We start from the raw sequence: 17,664 nt of genomic DNA, 5'->3' as shown, positions 1-17,664 counted from the left end.
GGCACTACCACAACCTAGTACCTCTGGCATAAAACCATGCTCTAAAATCCTCTTCCCAAACTCCCTTTAATTGTTCAGGCAACACTGGTAATGGCACTGTGACCGCTGAGACAGATCCTCCCAACAACGGCATTTCTTCCTACAATGCTCACATCAACATTTATGAGCTGAAATTAAAATTTTTTGTTTTCCCTTATACTTTGGGCCAGGGGTAAGCAATTTTGGTAAAAACGCTTACACAGTAAGACCTTTTCGCAAACTGCTGAGGCAGGGAGAGAAAAGAGCTTAACAATAATCACTGTCTTGTTCTTTTGTTTAAAGTAGAATGAATTGACCCCCACATACATACATAAAAAGATCTCAGATTATTTCATATAGGTATGCAAAACACTATGGCAGAATCACAAAAGTGCACTTGGCAAAGCGTGATTTATTTTAACCATTTGTTTCTTTGAAAGGGAAAGTGTTTGCCGAGAATCAAAACAGTCATTAGAAAAATGGGATTTAACGGTGAGAAACCCCTGCAGAGTACACAAAACAGACTGGGCAGCGCCCCTCATGCTAGGGAGAGCATAAAGCAGTGGGTTAGGGCTCACGACCAGGGCAAAGGACGGCACCCACTCCGCAGGGGCAGGGCGGGCTGAGCGGTGCTGCACCCAACCAGCATCCGGCTCCTTCCTCTGAGGGAGCTGTGCCAGCACTAGCCTGCTTTCAGTTCCTCCAGCGGGAAACTTGGTCCAGTTAACGCTTTCTCCCCAATATTTTTTCATCCTTGTGCTGCGTACGGTTTCAGGCCTCAGCTTTGTTTATTCCACAGGTAAATCAGGTACCCCCTTCTCCCCACTTACTACCGTCTTAAGCACCTTAAAATCCTCCCTCCATAGTATTTATGACACTCTGAAGTTGTATGTATATTATATGGATACCTTACATTATATGTGTGTATGTTTATATCTGATATTAATGTATTACATTATGTTATGTTATATTAGTATATTATGCATATTTAACTATAAGCTCCCCCCTTCCCCAGCAGGCTACACGTTCCAAGGGCACAGAGACTGTATCTGTTTCCCACACTGTCTGCACCAGCGTCCTGGGCGCCGGCGGGCACCCAACAGGCGCACTCACTCCGTGGAATCAAGTGCACTCAGAGTCCCCTCTTTGGCCACCATCACTTCACACCTACAGAGGCCCAACCACACAAGACCCTCCCCACCTGTGTGCTAACCCGTAAAGACCTGAACATTAAACGACGGAGGTCCCGCATGACCTGTAAAAGACACTGGAGTGGGGAAGACGGAAACAAGCTGCAGTGAAAAGTGTGTCAGGCTCAAGTGGGGACGGGAGGGGCCTTCTGTTGGTACAGCCAGGTTTCGGCCAGGCCAGCAATCTGCCACTGACGTTCTTTGGATTCCAGAGATCTGCTTGATTGCTATCCTTTCTGCTGACACTGACGCTGACCTTGAGCAGTTTCCCTTGTTTCCTTCAGGAAAGTAGACCTGAATACCACTTTCCAGCTTTCTGCCCGCCACCTCTGAGGGAGCCAGCCTCCACGGGGGCCTCCACGGAGCTCTGCTGCCCAGCCTTCCCATCTCCTGGGCAGCAGCGCCTTCCCCAGTTGAGCAGGGCTGACGCAGACAGCGGGCGGGCTGGTGTGAGACTTCTACAGCTGGGCCACAGAGGCACCCGGGCATTCCCCTGGAGCTTTCCCATTCTGCGTGGGGGAGTCGGGCAACCTCATGAGGAGGGCACTCCAGCGGTCCGGTGGGACGGCCATATGGTGATTAGCTGAGCTCCGCTGCCAACAGCCCCAGGAGTGAGTCATCCTGGAAGGGGATCCGCCACCCTGAGTCAACCCTGCAGCAGCCTCAGCCAGCATCTCGAGATCTTCGGCCAGAACCAACCAGCGAGCTGCTCCTGAATGCTAACCCGCAGAAGTTGTGTGAGATGAATGTCTATTCTTGTTTGAAGCTGCTAAATTTAGGGATAATTTGTTATGCAGTAATAAATACCAATAGCTCTCATCACTCAAGTTCACAAAGACATTTTTTCAAGAAACTTTCACCATCAATATAAAGGGAAACAAGTAATTCATTAAAAATATTTTACACTACCACTCCCTTCTTTTTTTTTCTCTTTCTTTCTTTTTTTTTTTTTTTACTAAATCCCATAAGGGAGACAAAGTAACATCTGGTTATTTGAAAACACTATAAAAGGATAAAATAAGATTCATCCTATTTTTTTGGAAAAAAGAATTTCCTTGTATCAAACAGAAGACGGAACTTTCTGAATGGGATTAACAGAGGGGACAGAAGAGACAGGGTAGAGGAAAAGTACTGTCCTGAAGACCAGGAATGAGAAGAAGGGAAAACAAAACAAAGTTAGAAACTGGTTTCTTCCATTTGTCACAACCTTGCTTTAGCAAATTCTACTAAGGTCCAGTACCCTCCCACCAAAAAAAAAAAATATGAAATATGTGAGTGTGGGGAGGACATAAATTATGATACCAGAAGCTCATAGACTCTGTGCTAGTGAGAAAAGCAAGAAAAAACTTCAAGTGGCAGCACCCGTGTGTCAAGATAGTATGAAATGACTTGCAGAAGTACCAGTCTTATTTCTTTGTTTTCCGTACAGAAGGTTTCTCAAATGCTTTTTTCCTTTTTACTCCCCGCCATAGTAAGTGTGGAACATAAAATGCTCCAGATAGAAACAGATTTCTCACTGTGATCTCGAAGGGTGGCGGTGAGCATGTTTTTTTCCCTTCTCATGGCCAAAGATAATTTTTCTAATAAAAGAATTTGGAATTTGCTTGATTTTTTTTTTTACTATTAAATTCCTCTTAGCCTTGTGCTGCTCCCATTTTCTTTTTCAACATCTTTGTTTGAAAAATAGGTTTCCCCCCACTTTTATTATAACACAGGCTAGAGAAAAAGAAAGGCTCAGATAATTAATAGCACAACAGAGAATGTTTTCTCTGAACATCTTCAAAAGGCCTTCATAAAGAAGATTGGGAGAAACAACAACGGAAAACTTTTCATTATCCATTGCTCATAGTTAACATTGGCTTTATTTTGTATTAAAAATTTCAAAGAGTTTTCTTTCTGGATAGTGAAGGAAATAGAAATTCTTCATAATCAGAAGCTACTGGATTTTATTCTTAAAAAGTGGATCCAAGACAAATGCTACTGGAACTGTCAACATAACAGTAAAAAAGAACAAGACCCCAGTGCTATACAAACATTTAAAAAAATAGCCTAGATTCTGGTTAGAAGCAAAAAAAATATCCACACAAAACAAAGTATGATAACTATCTTCATTGGTTTATGAGAATTACCATTGCCACATGTTGTCAATAATCACTAATGATACCTTGAGCCTCTCAAGCTCCTTACAAATAAAGAAATTAGAAAAACCAGAAACTCCTTTACAAGCCAAATCCAGACACAACACAAATATGTTTACATATCTGATCGGGGCTGCCAAGTCAGCCCTGAGCCACCCACTCGTTGCCAACATTGAAGTTCTAGGGCTTTTAGGTTCAAGTTTGTAAGGGCATTCTTACTCGTCTTGAAAGAATTAAAAACACAGAAAGTTTACAAAGTAACTCATGGTTTTGATTCAATGAGCCAAACCAACCAGTTAAGCTGCCGCTGAATTCCTGACTCACAGAAACTGCATGAGGTAATGAATGCTTGTTGTTGTTTTGTGCTTGTAAGTTTTGGAACACTTTATTACGCAGCAATAGATAACTAATACTTCTCATCACTCAGTCTCACAGTTTGCTAGATCTTTACCACTAATGAAAAAGGCAATGAAATATATTTTAAAAGAAATCTAATTATTAAAGACAAATACAAAAAGAAAGTTAATAAAATTTCTTCAGACACAGTTAGTTTATAATAAAGCTGATACTGTAAGATCAGTGGGGCTGATTCTTTTTCCTAATTTGCCCCAACTTTCTGAAGAGATGTTTTCTATCTCAGAGAAGCTACTATAAATATCGCCTTTCAAAACTCTTATGATATGAAGCAGAAGAAAAATAAGAAAGGAAGTTAACGGAGGCCAATTCTAGGTTGGAATCACTGCAAACTGTGAATGAAAGTACTCTTAAGAAATTTAAATAATTAAGTACTTGGTAGAATTTCAGAAAAATGACTATACTACACACTTTTACAACCATTCTTTGATGTAAACTGCAGAGTGTCTCTGAAAAGTGACTCTTTCTTCAAAAACAAGCCCAGAGAGGTGGGTTTACATTTCTCTCTGTATAAATCAGCATAAAGCGAAACAGGCTACAAGGAAAAAGTATGACATTTCACCAAGATGAAGGTTCTCATTAACAGTCGTAACAGAATTTTACAGGTGGCACAGGTGCTACTCAAGCTCTGAGTTTCTTTCATATAAAAATGGCAAGATCAGCAGACAAACTGGTGGATGATAAGGATATTTTTAAAAGTCACCTACCCTTAAGAGGATCATGTTCTGCTCTCATAATGTCAATAAGGGAATTTTCCAAAGAGTGCATATTCAAACTGTCATACATTCTACTTCGATCCTAAAAGAGAAGAAAAGAAAAAGACTCAAAATAATCTATGCAATTTTTTTCAAAAAGTAATGATAAATACACTACATTAATCTTCTTACACAAAATATAACATCTGATTAATATTACTAGTAAGTTTGCATCCCAAGACAATACCAATAACTAAGGATCTTGTAAACTACAGCCTCTCATAGTGAAGAATACATTTAATAAATTTCCAAAATCACATATCAAAAGCAATCTTATTTCATTGACAGTACTAATACAATACAGTAAAACAATTTCTATTGCTATTATTCTCAGCTTATAAAGATTTCCGAAATGTGATACATGCAGAAAGCATTTTTAGTTGTTATTTAACTTCTAAACTTTTCTCATAGATCTAGGAAGACTGGCACTTGAAAAGAATGTTTTTAGGGAAAGGACTTAATTCAATTGCACCATACCTTAAACATCTATCAAACATTGTATGTTATTTGACTTAGTCGGAATTTTTTACAATAATGAGTATGTAAACATATTATACAGTAAAAAATCAAATATCAGAAAGGCTAATCACATACCAATATCAAAACAAAGGCTAACACCAGAATATTTATAGTCAAGTCTTGCTCTCTGAAGTCCTCACATATTGGTCTCTGCATTTCTAACCTTCTTCCCATCCATCCCCTTTGCAAAAAAAGTAGGTGGGGGAGCAAAAGCAACCTCATTTTATGAAGTTTCCTACCTCATCAAATCTCAAAACAAAATCTTTTGTGCCATTAGAAGCCTTGTTTGCTTCATGTTAAATCTCTCAACTTGCCTAGTACATTCTTTAACGTTCATGAATTTCATACAGCATTCTGTTCAACGTGCAGTCAATTCATGTGAACAGATGCATATGGGGAACTACCACAGCAAGCTCTGGCCCATGCCTTCCAAATCACCAGGGAGATTTTTATCAGAATATGTCAGCACTAACCCCCACCCATATTTGTGTGTGTGTGTGTGTGTGTGTGCATGCTTGTGCAAGTGCAGGAATATGTGGGCGAGGCAGGCCATTTTTAAATCTCAAAAAATGATTAACGTGGCAAAAAAAAAAAAAGAATCATAAAAGTGGGGAAAAAGGCCTCCACAGAAATCAGAACTTGGCACTTCTTAACTAGGGTCCATGAGCTTCGAGAAGGATCATGCAACCTCTGAGACTATACGCAACATCTTGCATGTGAATATATACATCATTTTCTTCTGAAGAAAGGTTTATGGGTTTCGTCAGTTTTCCAAAGGGCTCTACAATCCAGAGAAGATTCAGAACCAGTCTTTTAGAAAGCTGAAGAAAAACACAAGCTTTCCTGAGAAGATGTTGATTTATTTACTCTACTTTGATGTTTAAATTGGGGTTGTGAGCTTTTTAAAGCTAGGGGGGCCGGAATCAGTATTGTAGATTAAACAAGCTGCTGCCAAGGAATTTAACTGTGAAAAGTAACACTGAATGATGTAAACAATGCGACATGAGAGGCTCTTATTCCAACATCATCACTGATTAGCCGTAGTTTGACTCTGTATTTTAACCTGGACTCCTCAGGTAAAACATACCCATTAGTGACACAAGTTCACTAGACCAGTGACCTTGACTGGTGAGGGAGGCCCAGAGAAGCACTGAGCAAAAACAGAGGTTCTCAAACGTGAGCATGCTTCAGAATCATCTGGAAGGCTCGTTAGACACACAGATTGCTGGGACCCATCTGCAGAGTCTGATTCAATAGGTTGTATCTGTGACCACTACACCATCAGCTCTGACAACTGTTACATTACAAAAAAATGTTGTATGTACAGTATTATTGCTTTAGCTGAAAGAGAGGCCTACTTATAAAATCCCTTATTTTCCTTCTCAGACACGTCTTTTCATCATGAAACAAAGTCCTACTTTAGCACATAGCAAAGCTATTTAAAAATTATTCGCTTAGTTTTACTTTGTTACTCATTACTGCATCCCACATGAGTTTTAAAGCACCAAACACAAAATACACTTGAGCAAAGAGCTCATGACATCCCAAACTTGCTGTTTGAATTTAATGAGACCTACAGTTACATGTTCAAAAATACAGATAATTTCATCAAATAAAATGTGGGGAATCAAGGTAATGACTTCTAAAAAAAATTTCAAACAGAAACTAATGTGATTATAAAACACTCATGCATCCTTCTGAAATACAATTATTAGACAAATTTGTGTTCACGCAAACTGACACTGGTTTAAAAACTAAACTGGAATCCTGAAACCATTTTAAAGTAACACGAACACACCAATACTGATTAGCATAAATGGAAAATCATAGCAATCTAACTTACATTTATATGACTATTTGAAAATGGCCAAGATATTTCACATAAGAATCTCTATGAAGTTTACTCCAATCTATTTAAATATAAAAACTACCTGGCAAAAAATCAACTAAATGGACTTTGAGAAACAGAAATTACAGCATCCTACAACAATGAACAGGCAAAAATTAGAATGCATCAGTGGAAAAACTGTAACATCTTATATTCTAATATTTATTGTGTTTTTGCAAACCGAGACATTTGCCACAAAGACTTACAGAAGTGACAGAAGTCCTAGAAAACTGGAAAACACCAAAACCACAAAGAAATCCTAATCTTAGAAAGGATGGCCTAAGAAAAGACTATACACACTGGAAAAGAACTAAGGAAGTCAATGATATTCCAATTAGCACAAGAGAAATTCCAATTTAATTAAAAGGGAACTGTTTATGGGATGTCGTATTTTTACTTGGATATACTCAAAACCCTGCTCTACTGTGAAAGCGGGAAGTGGTCAAGCAGAACCCTCCCCTCTTGACAACGAAGTGCTCTCCCAGAGAAGATTACAGAAAAATCCTACATCCTCATATTAAAAGATCTACCAGGTGCTTGCGCATGTATTCCCCTGCCTAAGTAGAAAGATCAGCTTTCATCGTATTTTTGTGTTTAGTTCCCCAGTTTTATTTTTTTATACAGATTTATTTTTTCTTAAGATTTAATTTATTTATTTTTAGAGAGGGAAGGGAGGGAGAAAGAGAGAAACATCAATGTGCGGTTGCTGGGGGTCATGGCCTGCAACCCAGGAATGTACCCTGGCTGGGAATTGAACCTGAGACACTTTGGTTCTCAGCCTGCACTCAATCCACTGAGCTATGCCAGCCAGGCAGTTCCCCAGTTTTAAAATTAAAAAGCAGAGTTATGTGAGTAAGTCCTGAATCTGAATACTGGTTATCCACTCCTGACCACGCACTGAGGCTGCGCGGCACGGAATGAGCAGCTCACGCTGTGTCCTCGGCCTTCCCACACAACTCGTGCTCAGGCTCGTACTCGCTCAAACTCTCGAGTTGTCCCACGGCAGCTACCCCCCCTCTTCACCCCACTGGGCTGTCGCCTTTTCAATGGTCAAGAATAGCGTTCCCCCTCATATATCTCAAGGGTAATTAGCACACGGCCACATATATAATAAACATTCACTTCTTAAATGTCCTTTAGTATTCTGATTCTCAACAAAGTGCGTAACAGTGATTCTGACTTTTTTAAAATTTAATTTTAAAGGACCCAAATGGCCTACGGTATGCTAGTGCCCACAAGAGTTAAAGAAAATGGACAGACAAGTAGGAAATATTGGTTTAAGAATATATTAAGTACAATTAAAAGACTGAACACAAGATATGAAACATAAAGAGAAATTCAATTTTATTCTATTTTTAAAAAATATTTTATTTATTTATTTTAGACGGAGGGGAAGGAAGGGAGAGAAGGAGAGAAACACCAATTGGTTGCTCTTTGCACGCCCCCAACCAGGGGCCTGGCTGCCAATTCAGGTATGTGCCCGCAGGGAATCAAACTGGTGACATTTCGGTTTTTGAGATGACGCCTGACCCATGGAGCCATAATAGTTAGGGTGGGAAATTCAGTTTTAAGGTAATTTAGAATTCACATTTTTGAATGTGATTTCTTGCAAGGGTAACTACCTAATAGAGTTTTAAAGTAATTCTTAGCCTTAAAGATGTTAAGAAAGATATCTAATATTCACTTTAAAGTAAAAATGTGCATAAAATTTGTTTTTTTTTTAAGTTTTAAGGTTGAACCTTTTCCATAAAAAATGAACTATTTAAAATAAGAACATGCCAGCCCTCAAAGTTTTACATACAGCTGAAATAAAACCAACCTATAAAATTCTTCCTTTCCCATTTACTGAATTCAATTATAGGTAAGGCCTGAAGTACAACAATAAGAATTAAGACTTCAGTTCTAGAATTTAGTATTTTTAGACCTAATCAATTTGAGACTAAAGGAAATGAAAACTTAAATGTTTTAAAGTAATGTATTTAACTAAAATTTATTAATATTAAAATATTGTATATGACACAAAACAATCAGAGATAAAAATAATCTCTCCAGACATTCACGTGCCTAGGTATTTTCTATAATTTTAACTTTGTCAAATAGTGAGGAGCTACCCAACAGGTTAAGATACCAGCTGCAATTTGTAGCTGCTGCTGTATTTTTAAGAACCTCAACGTCAAATACCTTAACCTTTTATGGAGAAACAGAAAACAAATTTTGTGTAAGTACCATTGGGGTACTCAAAGGAAAGACAACAATGTTTTCAAGACCAGGTGAGAGGTCATACACCCCCACTGCTTGGGATCAATATCCATCTCTTCCCCCCAGTAAACCAAGACCCTTGGATTCTAAAAATCAGGGGTAGGGGTGGGTACTAGGGGGCAGAGAGCAGAAAGGAGGGAGGAAAAAAATGGCCAAAAGAGATCACAGAAAGTGTAAGAGCTAAAAAGGCCCTTACATGACCTAGTTCAAGGCCCTCCTTGTACAATGAAACTATGAACCAAACAGATGGAGGCCCAGAAACTGTGATACAATGTCAAGAATTATGAGAGGAAGTGGAAGATGATTCAGGTTTCAAACAACCTCTCCTTGTAGCTTAGTTCACTGTCACCATCTTACTTTTTTCATCAGTCTTCAACTTATCACATCACACCTCTTGCTCAAGAGTCCATGGTCAACAAAAAAAGCAAGCAAGCAAAATATAAGCAGAGACACTGAAATGAAGAACAAACTAACAGTATCCAGAGGAAAGGGGGGAGGGGGATAAGGGGAGGGCAGGAAGAGTCCTCAGGAACACGTATGAAGGACACATGGACAAAGCAAAAGGGGTGCAGGACTGAGGGTGGGAGGTGGGGATGGGGGCAGGGGGGATGCAGACAACTGAACTTGAACAATAACTTTTTTTAAAATTAAAAGAATCCCCTGGCTGGCATAGCTCAGTGGATTGAGCGCGGGCTGGGAACCAAAGTGTCCCAGGTTCGATTCCCAGCCAGGGTACATTCCTGGGTTGCAGGCCATAACTCCCAGCAACCGCACATTGATGTGTCTCTCTCTCTCTCTCTCTCTAGCTCTCTATCTCTATCTACCTCCCTTCCCTCCCTAAAAATAAATAAATAAAATCTTAAAAAAAAAAAATTAAAAGAATCCACAGGGAATGCCAATATCTCAGCAATTTACAAAAGAAAAAAAAACTTTAATCAACAAAATGAATTTACTGAAAACCCTCGCTTATAAAAACAGGTAAAGGAGAGTGGCCTTGAAGGAAGGGTAAGGGGGAGGCTCCGAGGCCCCCCCTCCCCTGGGGCAGCCCCAGAGGCCCCTCCGCAGAGCCCAATCTGCTGACTCCCCGTTCCTTATCACCTCAGCTCTCGAGCATTTCACCAACTGACACCATCTCCACAACCTGATTTCTCAACACATGGCCCCCTCAACCCACGGACCCTCTCTATGGCGGGTAATTTGTATTTCCTCTTCTGCGGAGATATCTCTGTCTCTTATGTATTTGCCTTGTCTCTAAAAGTAGACCCCTTACCACCTTCAAAATAATTATAATTTTTCTCTTCCAACATGTCATTACCTAGGCATTTATATGGTCAACCTGAATGACATAAAAATGCCACCGTAAAAATGACACTCATAGGGCTTAACAGAAGCAGGGTGAAAAACAGAGTAGAAACAGATGGATAGCTAACTTCCATTAACAAGACAATAAATTACAAATTACATAAGATACCCACGTGTTTCTAAGTGGAGATCCTGACAGGACTACTTTGGTAAATAGGTAGGACTTGCCTAAAACAAGAGCTAATGGTTGATTATTGAAGTTACTGCTAACCCTGCAGATTAGAATACTATTTACAAAGGTATTATGAATCTATTTATACAATTTTTGTAAAATAGGCTCACGATGGTAAATTACCTGAGGGAGAGCTCTAGCTAAAGATAACATAGCTCCATTCGGTGGACCCCATAATGTCACCTCTGTGCTCATTCAAACTTGGGTTCTGTAGAAAAGAACTTTCATATGTAAGGACTGGGTTTTTGCATTTTGTAGCCACAAAATGCTTGAGAGGAATTTGATTAAGACTGATTCCAGCTTTCTAACTCAGGGGTTTTCCCTAGGAAAATGATTATTTGGAAAAAGACAGTATATAAGGAAGTAACAAAATTTAGAAAAATACTGTATCATAAAGTTTTTTTATCCAGTTGAAACTGCTAAAGTAAGATAGGACTTTTTAAGAAACGTATCTCAAAACCCATGTAGCAGATTTCACGAAAAAATTTACTAAAAAAATTCCATAACACATTGATGAAATGCAAACTTGGAGGTTAGGTAAATGTATGATTTTGTATCTAACTGCAAATAATTCTGGAAGGACATAAAAATCTGTCCTATGTTTAGATGTTTAAAGCCAGGTGCTCTTGGGTATATATAATTCCTTTTCCCAAAAACAAATTTATTATGCTTTGAAAATCTAAAATGATTATAAATTACCTTTAAATATAAAAATGAAGCAATATAAATAATTACTTATATTAAATAATTTATGTCAATTGATCCCATAAAAATAAATTACTTTCATGCTTTCTGATATATGCTGAAATAGGTATCACTGGAAAATAGGTAAGAAATCCTCCTCATAATATAAATACTGAACTCCTAGCCAAAATCCTGAAAAATACACACTGTGCAGCCTACCTGGTCTATTCTGGATGTTCCGGCTGCAGTGCACCAACTATCTTGGAGTGAATCTGAGCCCCAAGCTGGCAACTGCAAACTAGATCTCACCTTCAATAGCATAGAAGTTTTCATCAGAAATAAGCAGTTCTCTTCCCCAAACCCATCCACAAACAAACAAAACAAAACAAAACACAAGGAAGGAAAGAAAACAAAGAACAAAGTTCTTTTCTATTTTTATTGTCTTCTAAAGGTTTTAGAGAGAAAAAGAAAGTCTCATTTTAAATAGCCATAAGGGATTTTCATTTCCCTGCCATATCAACAAAATACTAAAAGGCCTGAAAAAAATGTCAATCATCATAACTATTAGGCCACATCTGGGAAAAAGTCATTGAACCAGTGAAGACAAATTTTAATTTGACTTAAAAAGCCCTAATATTATTTTGCCATAATCACAGCTGTACTAAGCATATTCTAATACATATACAGCTGATCAGGTCATAGTCAAATCTATGCATGATTATGAACAGTTTAGCCATATTATAAGAGGCACTCATTTTGGTGCCCCATTAAAGATGAATAAATTAAGGCATTCTTAGGGAGTTGCCAATTAGAAGCTTCATATGTATTTAATACATATAGCAGGTTTTTCTACCTTTTTATGAAGCTTATTTTCTTAAAGAATTTTTAGTGTTAATTTTCTTTGTATAGGTATTTTATCTTTTGATGAAATTATATATGCTCAAAAACTAAAACTTTTTCTTTTTCAATCTGTTCATTTTATTACACTATTACTATCACCACCACCACCCATTTTCCAACTTTGAAAGGTTAACATTAGAAATAAGGCCATTTACATATCCTTCTTACCTGTAAGGGTAAGAGTGTATTACTATTGTTGTCTGTTCTGAACACATTATCTTCAATCCAAGATTTTGGCGTCAGTGATGGGGTAGAGCGAGTAAATTTCGGTGGTGCTATGACATTACCAGAAAACGGTTTTTTCAGTGGAGATATCTGATTCATAGTTCCTGGAATTCCCATGTTTCCAGTTCTCCGGTGATCTCGGCCATGCATCGCTCCCCAGGACATACTTCCAGTGCCCCAGCCGCTGCTTTGATGGTTGCTCCAAGGAGATTGTTTCAGAAGAGGCTGGGAAAGACATATTTAAATTATAGACATTTAAAGAGTTTATGATGGAAATTCAAATTTTAGACGAGCTAAGAATTTATATAATCTTTAAATGCTGAAATACAGAATATACAAAAATATATCCTTAACTAGTTTAAAAACTAATAGACTTCCGGTCTTGCTATATTAAAACATTCATTTAATATGAGACAAGTTTTCATCCTCTTGTTTGTCATAAATTATTATGAATCAAGAGGGTGTTTCATGACAATTATTAAAATATAAGCATGCAGTTACATCTTTTCCCTACAGAGAGAACCATACACAAGATAAACATGAAGGAAAAAAATATATTTAAACTGAAATTAACTTCGAAGGCCCTTAAAGATATACCCTACATTATGATGTTAAAGCAACCATGTTCTGGTAGGTGTACAACTAAAAATAGTCTTTCTTAAAAATCAAAACATACCAACCATACTGGTGAAATATAGACTTTAGGCTTCCAAAACAAGTTGTATCAGTGCAAAAGTGAATAATAAGATCTGGTGGTATTCTGCTGTACAAATTTAAAAAGTCCTTTTGGGAATAGGGACAATATAGGAAATTATGTCCTTTTCAGCACTGTTTACTGATGTCTTAAACTCTTTTATCCCAGTTTTAGTGTAGTTTCTTATAGAGTTTTTGTTTCTTTCACTTAATTATCCATGAACTGTTAAGCAATTATCTAATGTTACCCATAGGTGGATCCACTGAGATATATAAAGATAAATAACTATATGATTTGATTGTTTTAGTAAAGATCTTGATAAATCTCCATTAACTTCACTCATTTTCAAAAGTAAATTATATTCCAAACCAGAGCCTGTGGCAAAAAAAAGTTGTGTCATCGAAGAATGGAAAACCCACCAAAAGCCGCCCATAGTTGTAGGTTTTTAAAATGCTTTAATTGCTAGCAATTCTATTATCAATAAACTTATACTTGAACAATTCTGTGCTAATATGTACCCCAAACAAGTATGGGCCTTGCAGGTCCTGTAAGTCAATAAATACAGTACCCTTAAAATAAACTTGCTTCTTACAAGACAAAAAAACACCACCACCACCACCACCCTGAGAAATAGTACCTCTTTAAAAATTTAAAATACTAAAATAATCATGACTCTATATCGCGGGTTCAGCCTCCACGCAAGTCAAAAGCACAGCTCCGCGGAGACCGAGGAGAAACCGCCCGCCGGAGGGCCCCGGGTGCTCCGGGCACCGTGCGCCCGGTTCCCCGAGACCCAAACTCGGGTGACGGTGGCGTGACCTCTCGCTCCCCTGCTCGACCCATCTTTTGACAAACAGCAGCTCCTTGCCAACTAGGGATCACCGCATACAGTCTCCTAAAGCTCTACACCACGTCTTCGGGACCCGAAAACCACCTAGCATTTCGGTGGCAAGTTCCCAGCGGAAAAACGAAGACCCTGCCCCGCTCACGATTATGCAAATCGCGAGCAAGTGGAGTGTCATTTCAAAATTCCCCATTTTCGGTCCTTGTAGGCCACGTTCTCCTTCCCCAGGGAGAAACCAGTGGTTCCACCAAAACTGTTACCTGTGACCCCGATTGACTGAAATAAACTGTTAACTGTCACTCAGGTTAGCTCGGCTATCCACCCTTTAAAAAGCTGGAAACGCCAGCTGGTGTGCGGGAGAAGTTCCGGGAGCCGGCGAGCACCGGGTAGGGCCCAGCGCCGGCCTCTCACCCTTCACCACGGAAACGGCCTCGCACCGACCGGTCCTTACCCTAAGCGCCGGCTGGATCGGACAGAACTAACTCGCCCCGGGAGCGCCCACCCGCCGACCCGCCGGTCGCTCAGACGCGGCCCCGGGGGCCGGCCGGGCTCCCCGCTCCCGCTGCCCGCTCGCTCCGAGTCGCCGGACCGCGGGGGTCCAATGGCCCCGGCACGCGTCCTTAGCCTCCGCCCCCCACCCGCCCCAGACTCCGCCTGAGTCCGCTCTTACCCCGACGAAGTGCGACCCCACCGGGAGCAAGCCCTGGAGCTGACACCGCCCGGGCGCCTCGCGGGGACCGGGGCGGCCGAGCTGCCCGCGGCTCTCTCCGCCGTCCGACAGCCCGAAGGGAGCGGCCCCGCCGGGCTCCGCTCCCGGCCCGCCACCGCCTCCCCCGCGACGCCCCTCGCCGGCCAAGTAGGAGTAAAACCCACTGGGGAGAAAACGCCTTTCCGCGGGGCCCCACACCGGACGACTCGCGCCGTCCCCGGGCACCATCTCCCTCCTTCCCAAGTTCTCTTCCCACGGCCGCTCCTCCGAGGCCGCCGCCCGAGCCCGCCGGCCCCGCGGCCCCCGCCCGACCCCGCGAGACTGTCCCCCGGCCCGCGGCTCCCGGCCGGCCGGGGGGACGGCGGGGCCGAAATCGCGGGTGTGGCCCGCTGTGACGGACGCGAGAGGTCACGCGCCCGCCCGCCCGCCGCCAGCCCCACCGGCGCTCCGGGCCGTTCGAGGGGGCGCGGGCCGCCGCTCGGGGCGCGATCCCGCCTCCGGAGCCGCCCGGCCCGCCCCTCCGGGCCCCGGCGTCCCGAGACCTGTCACCCTTTCCGCCTGCCCGGTCCCCCCGTCTCCCGGGCGGGTAGCTCTCGTCGCTCCCCCCCGGGCCCCAGCCCGGCGTCCGCACCCCCGCACGCGCGCCCCCGGCCCCCGGCCCCGCGCAGCCCGCCGCCCGCCGCACCTGGTGGTGGTTGTAGGAGTTCCTCTGCTGCAGGAAGGCGGCGGCCGCCTGGTGCTGCTGCTGGAGCTGCGGGCTGACGGGCGACCTCCGGCTCGGCGGCTGCGGCGGCGCCGCGGGCGGGGCGGGCTGCTGCTGGGGCAAACTCATGGCGGGCGGCGGCGGGGGCCCGGCGGGCGCCGAGAAGGGGCCGCCGAACCCGCCGCCGCCGCCGCCGCCGCCGGCCGGCACGCTGAGCCCCGCGCAGCCGTGCGGGGACACGGGCGAGAAGCTCGGGAAGAAGGCCGGGTTCATGGACGACGGCAGCCCGGGGTAGAAGCCGTTCTCCGAGTCGGGGCTGGGCGGCGGCATGGCGCTGAGCGAGCCCCCGCCGCCGCCGCCGGGGGTGGCGGCCGACGATCCCGGCTGCGGCGGCTGCTGCTGCGGCGGCTGCTGGGGAGGCGGCGGCTGCTGCTGTTGGGGCGGCGGCGGCGGCGGGGGCTGGGGCTGGGGCGGCGGCGACGCGGTCTGCACGGACCAGGGGGTGCCGAAGCCGGGCAGCGGCGGCGGCGGCGACGCGGAGCCGCCTCCCCCGCCGCCTCCCGGGGGTCCCCCGCCCCCGCCGCCGCCGCCCGGGTGCGGCAGGTCCGGGCTCTGCAGGCTGCTGAAAGCGCCCGCGCCGAGCGCCCCGCCGGGCAGGAGGTTGCTGGGGCTGTTGAGCAGAGGGTGGTTGGGCGACTCCATGGAGCCCGGCGCGGGGTTCACGGGCGGCGTCGAGGGGGCCAAGCCCGCATCGGGGGACTGGGCGGCGCTGCCCTCGCCCGCGGCCGGGGTCTGGCGAGGGCTGCTCGCGCCTCCGTGGCGGCGCCGCGGGGCTGCGGGCGGCGAAGGCTGGAGCTGCGGGAGCGGGGGCAGGTCGGCCGGGCGCTGCCGCGGGGCGAGGTCCTGCGGCGGCGGGAGGCGCTTCGGGTGCGGGAGGCTGAACTGCTGCCGCGGCTGACGGCACGGGGCGAGTGGCGCCGGCTGGAGCGGCGGGCCGGGCGGCGGCGGAGGCGGCGGCGTGCTGAACCGGCCCGGGCAGTGGAGCGGCGGCGACTGCGAGTCCGGAGGGTGGGGAAGGCGGGGAGGGCTGAACTCTTTCCTCTTCTGGCTGCTCAGCTGCTGCTGCTGCCGCTTACTGAAGTCCTGCGGGGAGGAGGTGCGGCAGCCACAGCAGGAGGAGGCGGAGGCGGAGGAGGGGTGGTGCAGACTCGGTTTGAAGTCCTGGGAGGGGAGGAGGTGGGTCACACCCGCGTTCGTGCCGCCGCCGGGGCGGTGGTTGGGGAGTTTCTCCGCGGCCACCGGCCGCTGTGTCAGCCCCGGCAGCAGCTCATCCTGCATGGTCTGCTGATGCGCCGGGAGCGGGGAGGAAGAGGAAGCGGCGGCGGCCCGGCGGCCCGCGCCGCCGCAGCCGAGGGGGAAAGGGGAGGGGGAGGCGGCCTCCGAGAACCCGGTGACAGGCAACGGCGGCGGCGGCGGCGAGAGCGGGCCGAAGGGCGTGGCGGAGGGTGGCTGGGCGGTGGCCGCGGCGTAGGGGCGGTACGCCCCGCCGCCGAACAGGGACCCGGGACTGCTGTTTCGGATCGGGGCTGTGTGCAGCACCCCAAACCCTAAGTCCCTCATTTATCAGGCCGGCGGCAACGGGAGGAGACGCGCCCCGTCCGCTGCCCCCCTCAAAAGCCGCCGGATCTTGGGCGGCGCAGCCCTGGTGGGAGGAGGGGAAGTCAGTGAGAAAGGGACACCGTGACTGAGGTTGGGGCACCAACTTCGGCCCCACCACCCCTCAAGGCGGCCACCGCCGCTCCCGAGACCGGCTCGGGCGCCGCCGCTACGGCCGCCCTCGCGGCTTAAGAATCCCGGAACGTGCGTCAGCGCCACCTCACAATCGCACCGCCCCCCGCGGTGCGTCCTGGCACGCGCTGGCGCGAGGCCGCCGCGCCCCCGCGGCCCCGCCCCGCCCCGCCCCTCATTAATATGCAGGTTCGGCCGGGGCGCGCTCCCGTCCCGGGGAGGGCAGGGAGCGCGGAAGCGGCGGCGTGTAGCTGCACGACCCTTCCGAACCAAGGGCAAGGAACGGCCGGTTAGGGCGGCAGGCGGCCGAGGGAATTCTGAGGGCTGGGCGTGCGCGTGAAAGAGGGGGAACAAGCACCGGCGTTGCCCACGATTCCGGAGCAACGGCCCCTCCTGCTCCTC

General features: G+C 45.7%; 1 protein-coding gene across 1 annotated transcript in view; it reads right to left on the bottom strand.

The window, feature by feature from the left end:
* CPEB2 (cytoplasmic polyadenylation element binding protein 2) overlaps nt 1-17,299 on the bottom strand; it is a 60,434-nt gene extending 43,135 nt beyond the window's left edge. Inside the window, 4 exon segments of the mRNA XM_036018841.1 lie at nt 4,468-4,558; nt 11,619-11,708; nt 12,468-12,749; nt 15,457-17,299. Of these exon segments, the coding sequence (XP_035874734.1) occupies nt 4,468-4,558; nt 11,619-11,708; nt 12,468-12,749; nt 15,457-17,094 (2,101 nt within the window). The 5' untranslated portion in view covers nt 17,095-17,299.
* Between the last annotated feature and the right edge of the window lie 365 nt (nt 17,300-17,664).

Source organism: Phyllostomus discolor, chromosome 1 (assembly GCF_004126475.2).
Source record: "Phyllostomus discolor isolate MPI-MPIP mPhyDis1 chromosome 1, mPhyDis1.pri.v3, whole genome shotgun sequence".
Classification (NCBI taxonomy): domain Eukaryota; kingdom Metazoa; phylum Chordata; class Mammalia; order Chiroptera; family Phyllostomidae; genus Phyllostomus; species Phyllostomus discolor.
The sequence above is the reverse complement of the archived record's forward strand: the minus strand, read 5'-3'. Positions and strand labels throughout refer to the sequence as shown.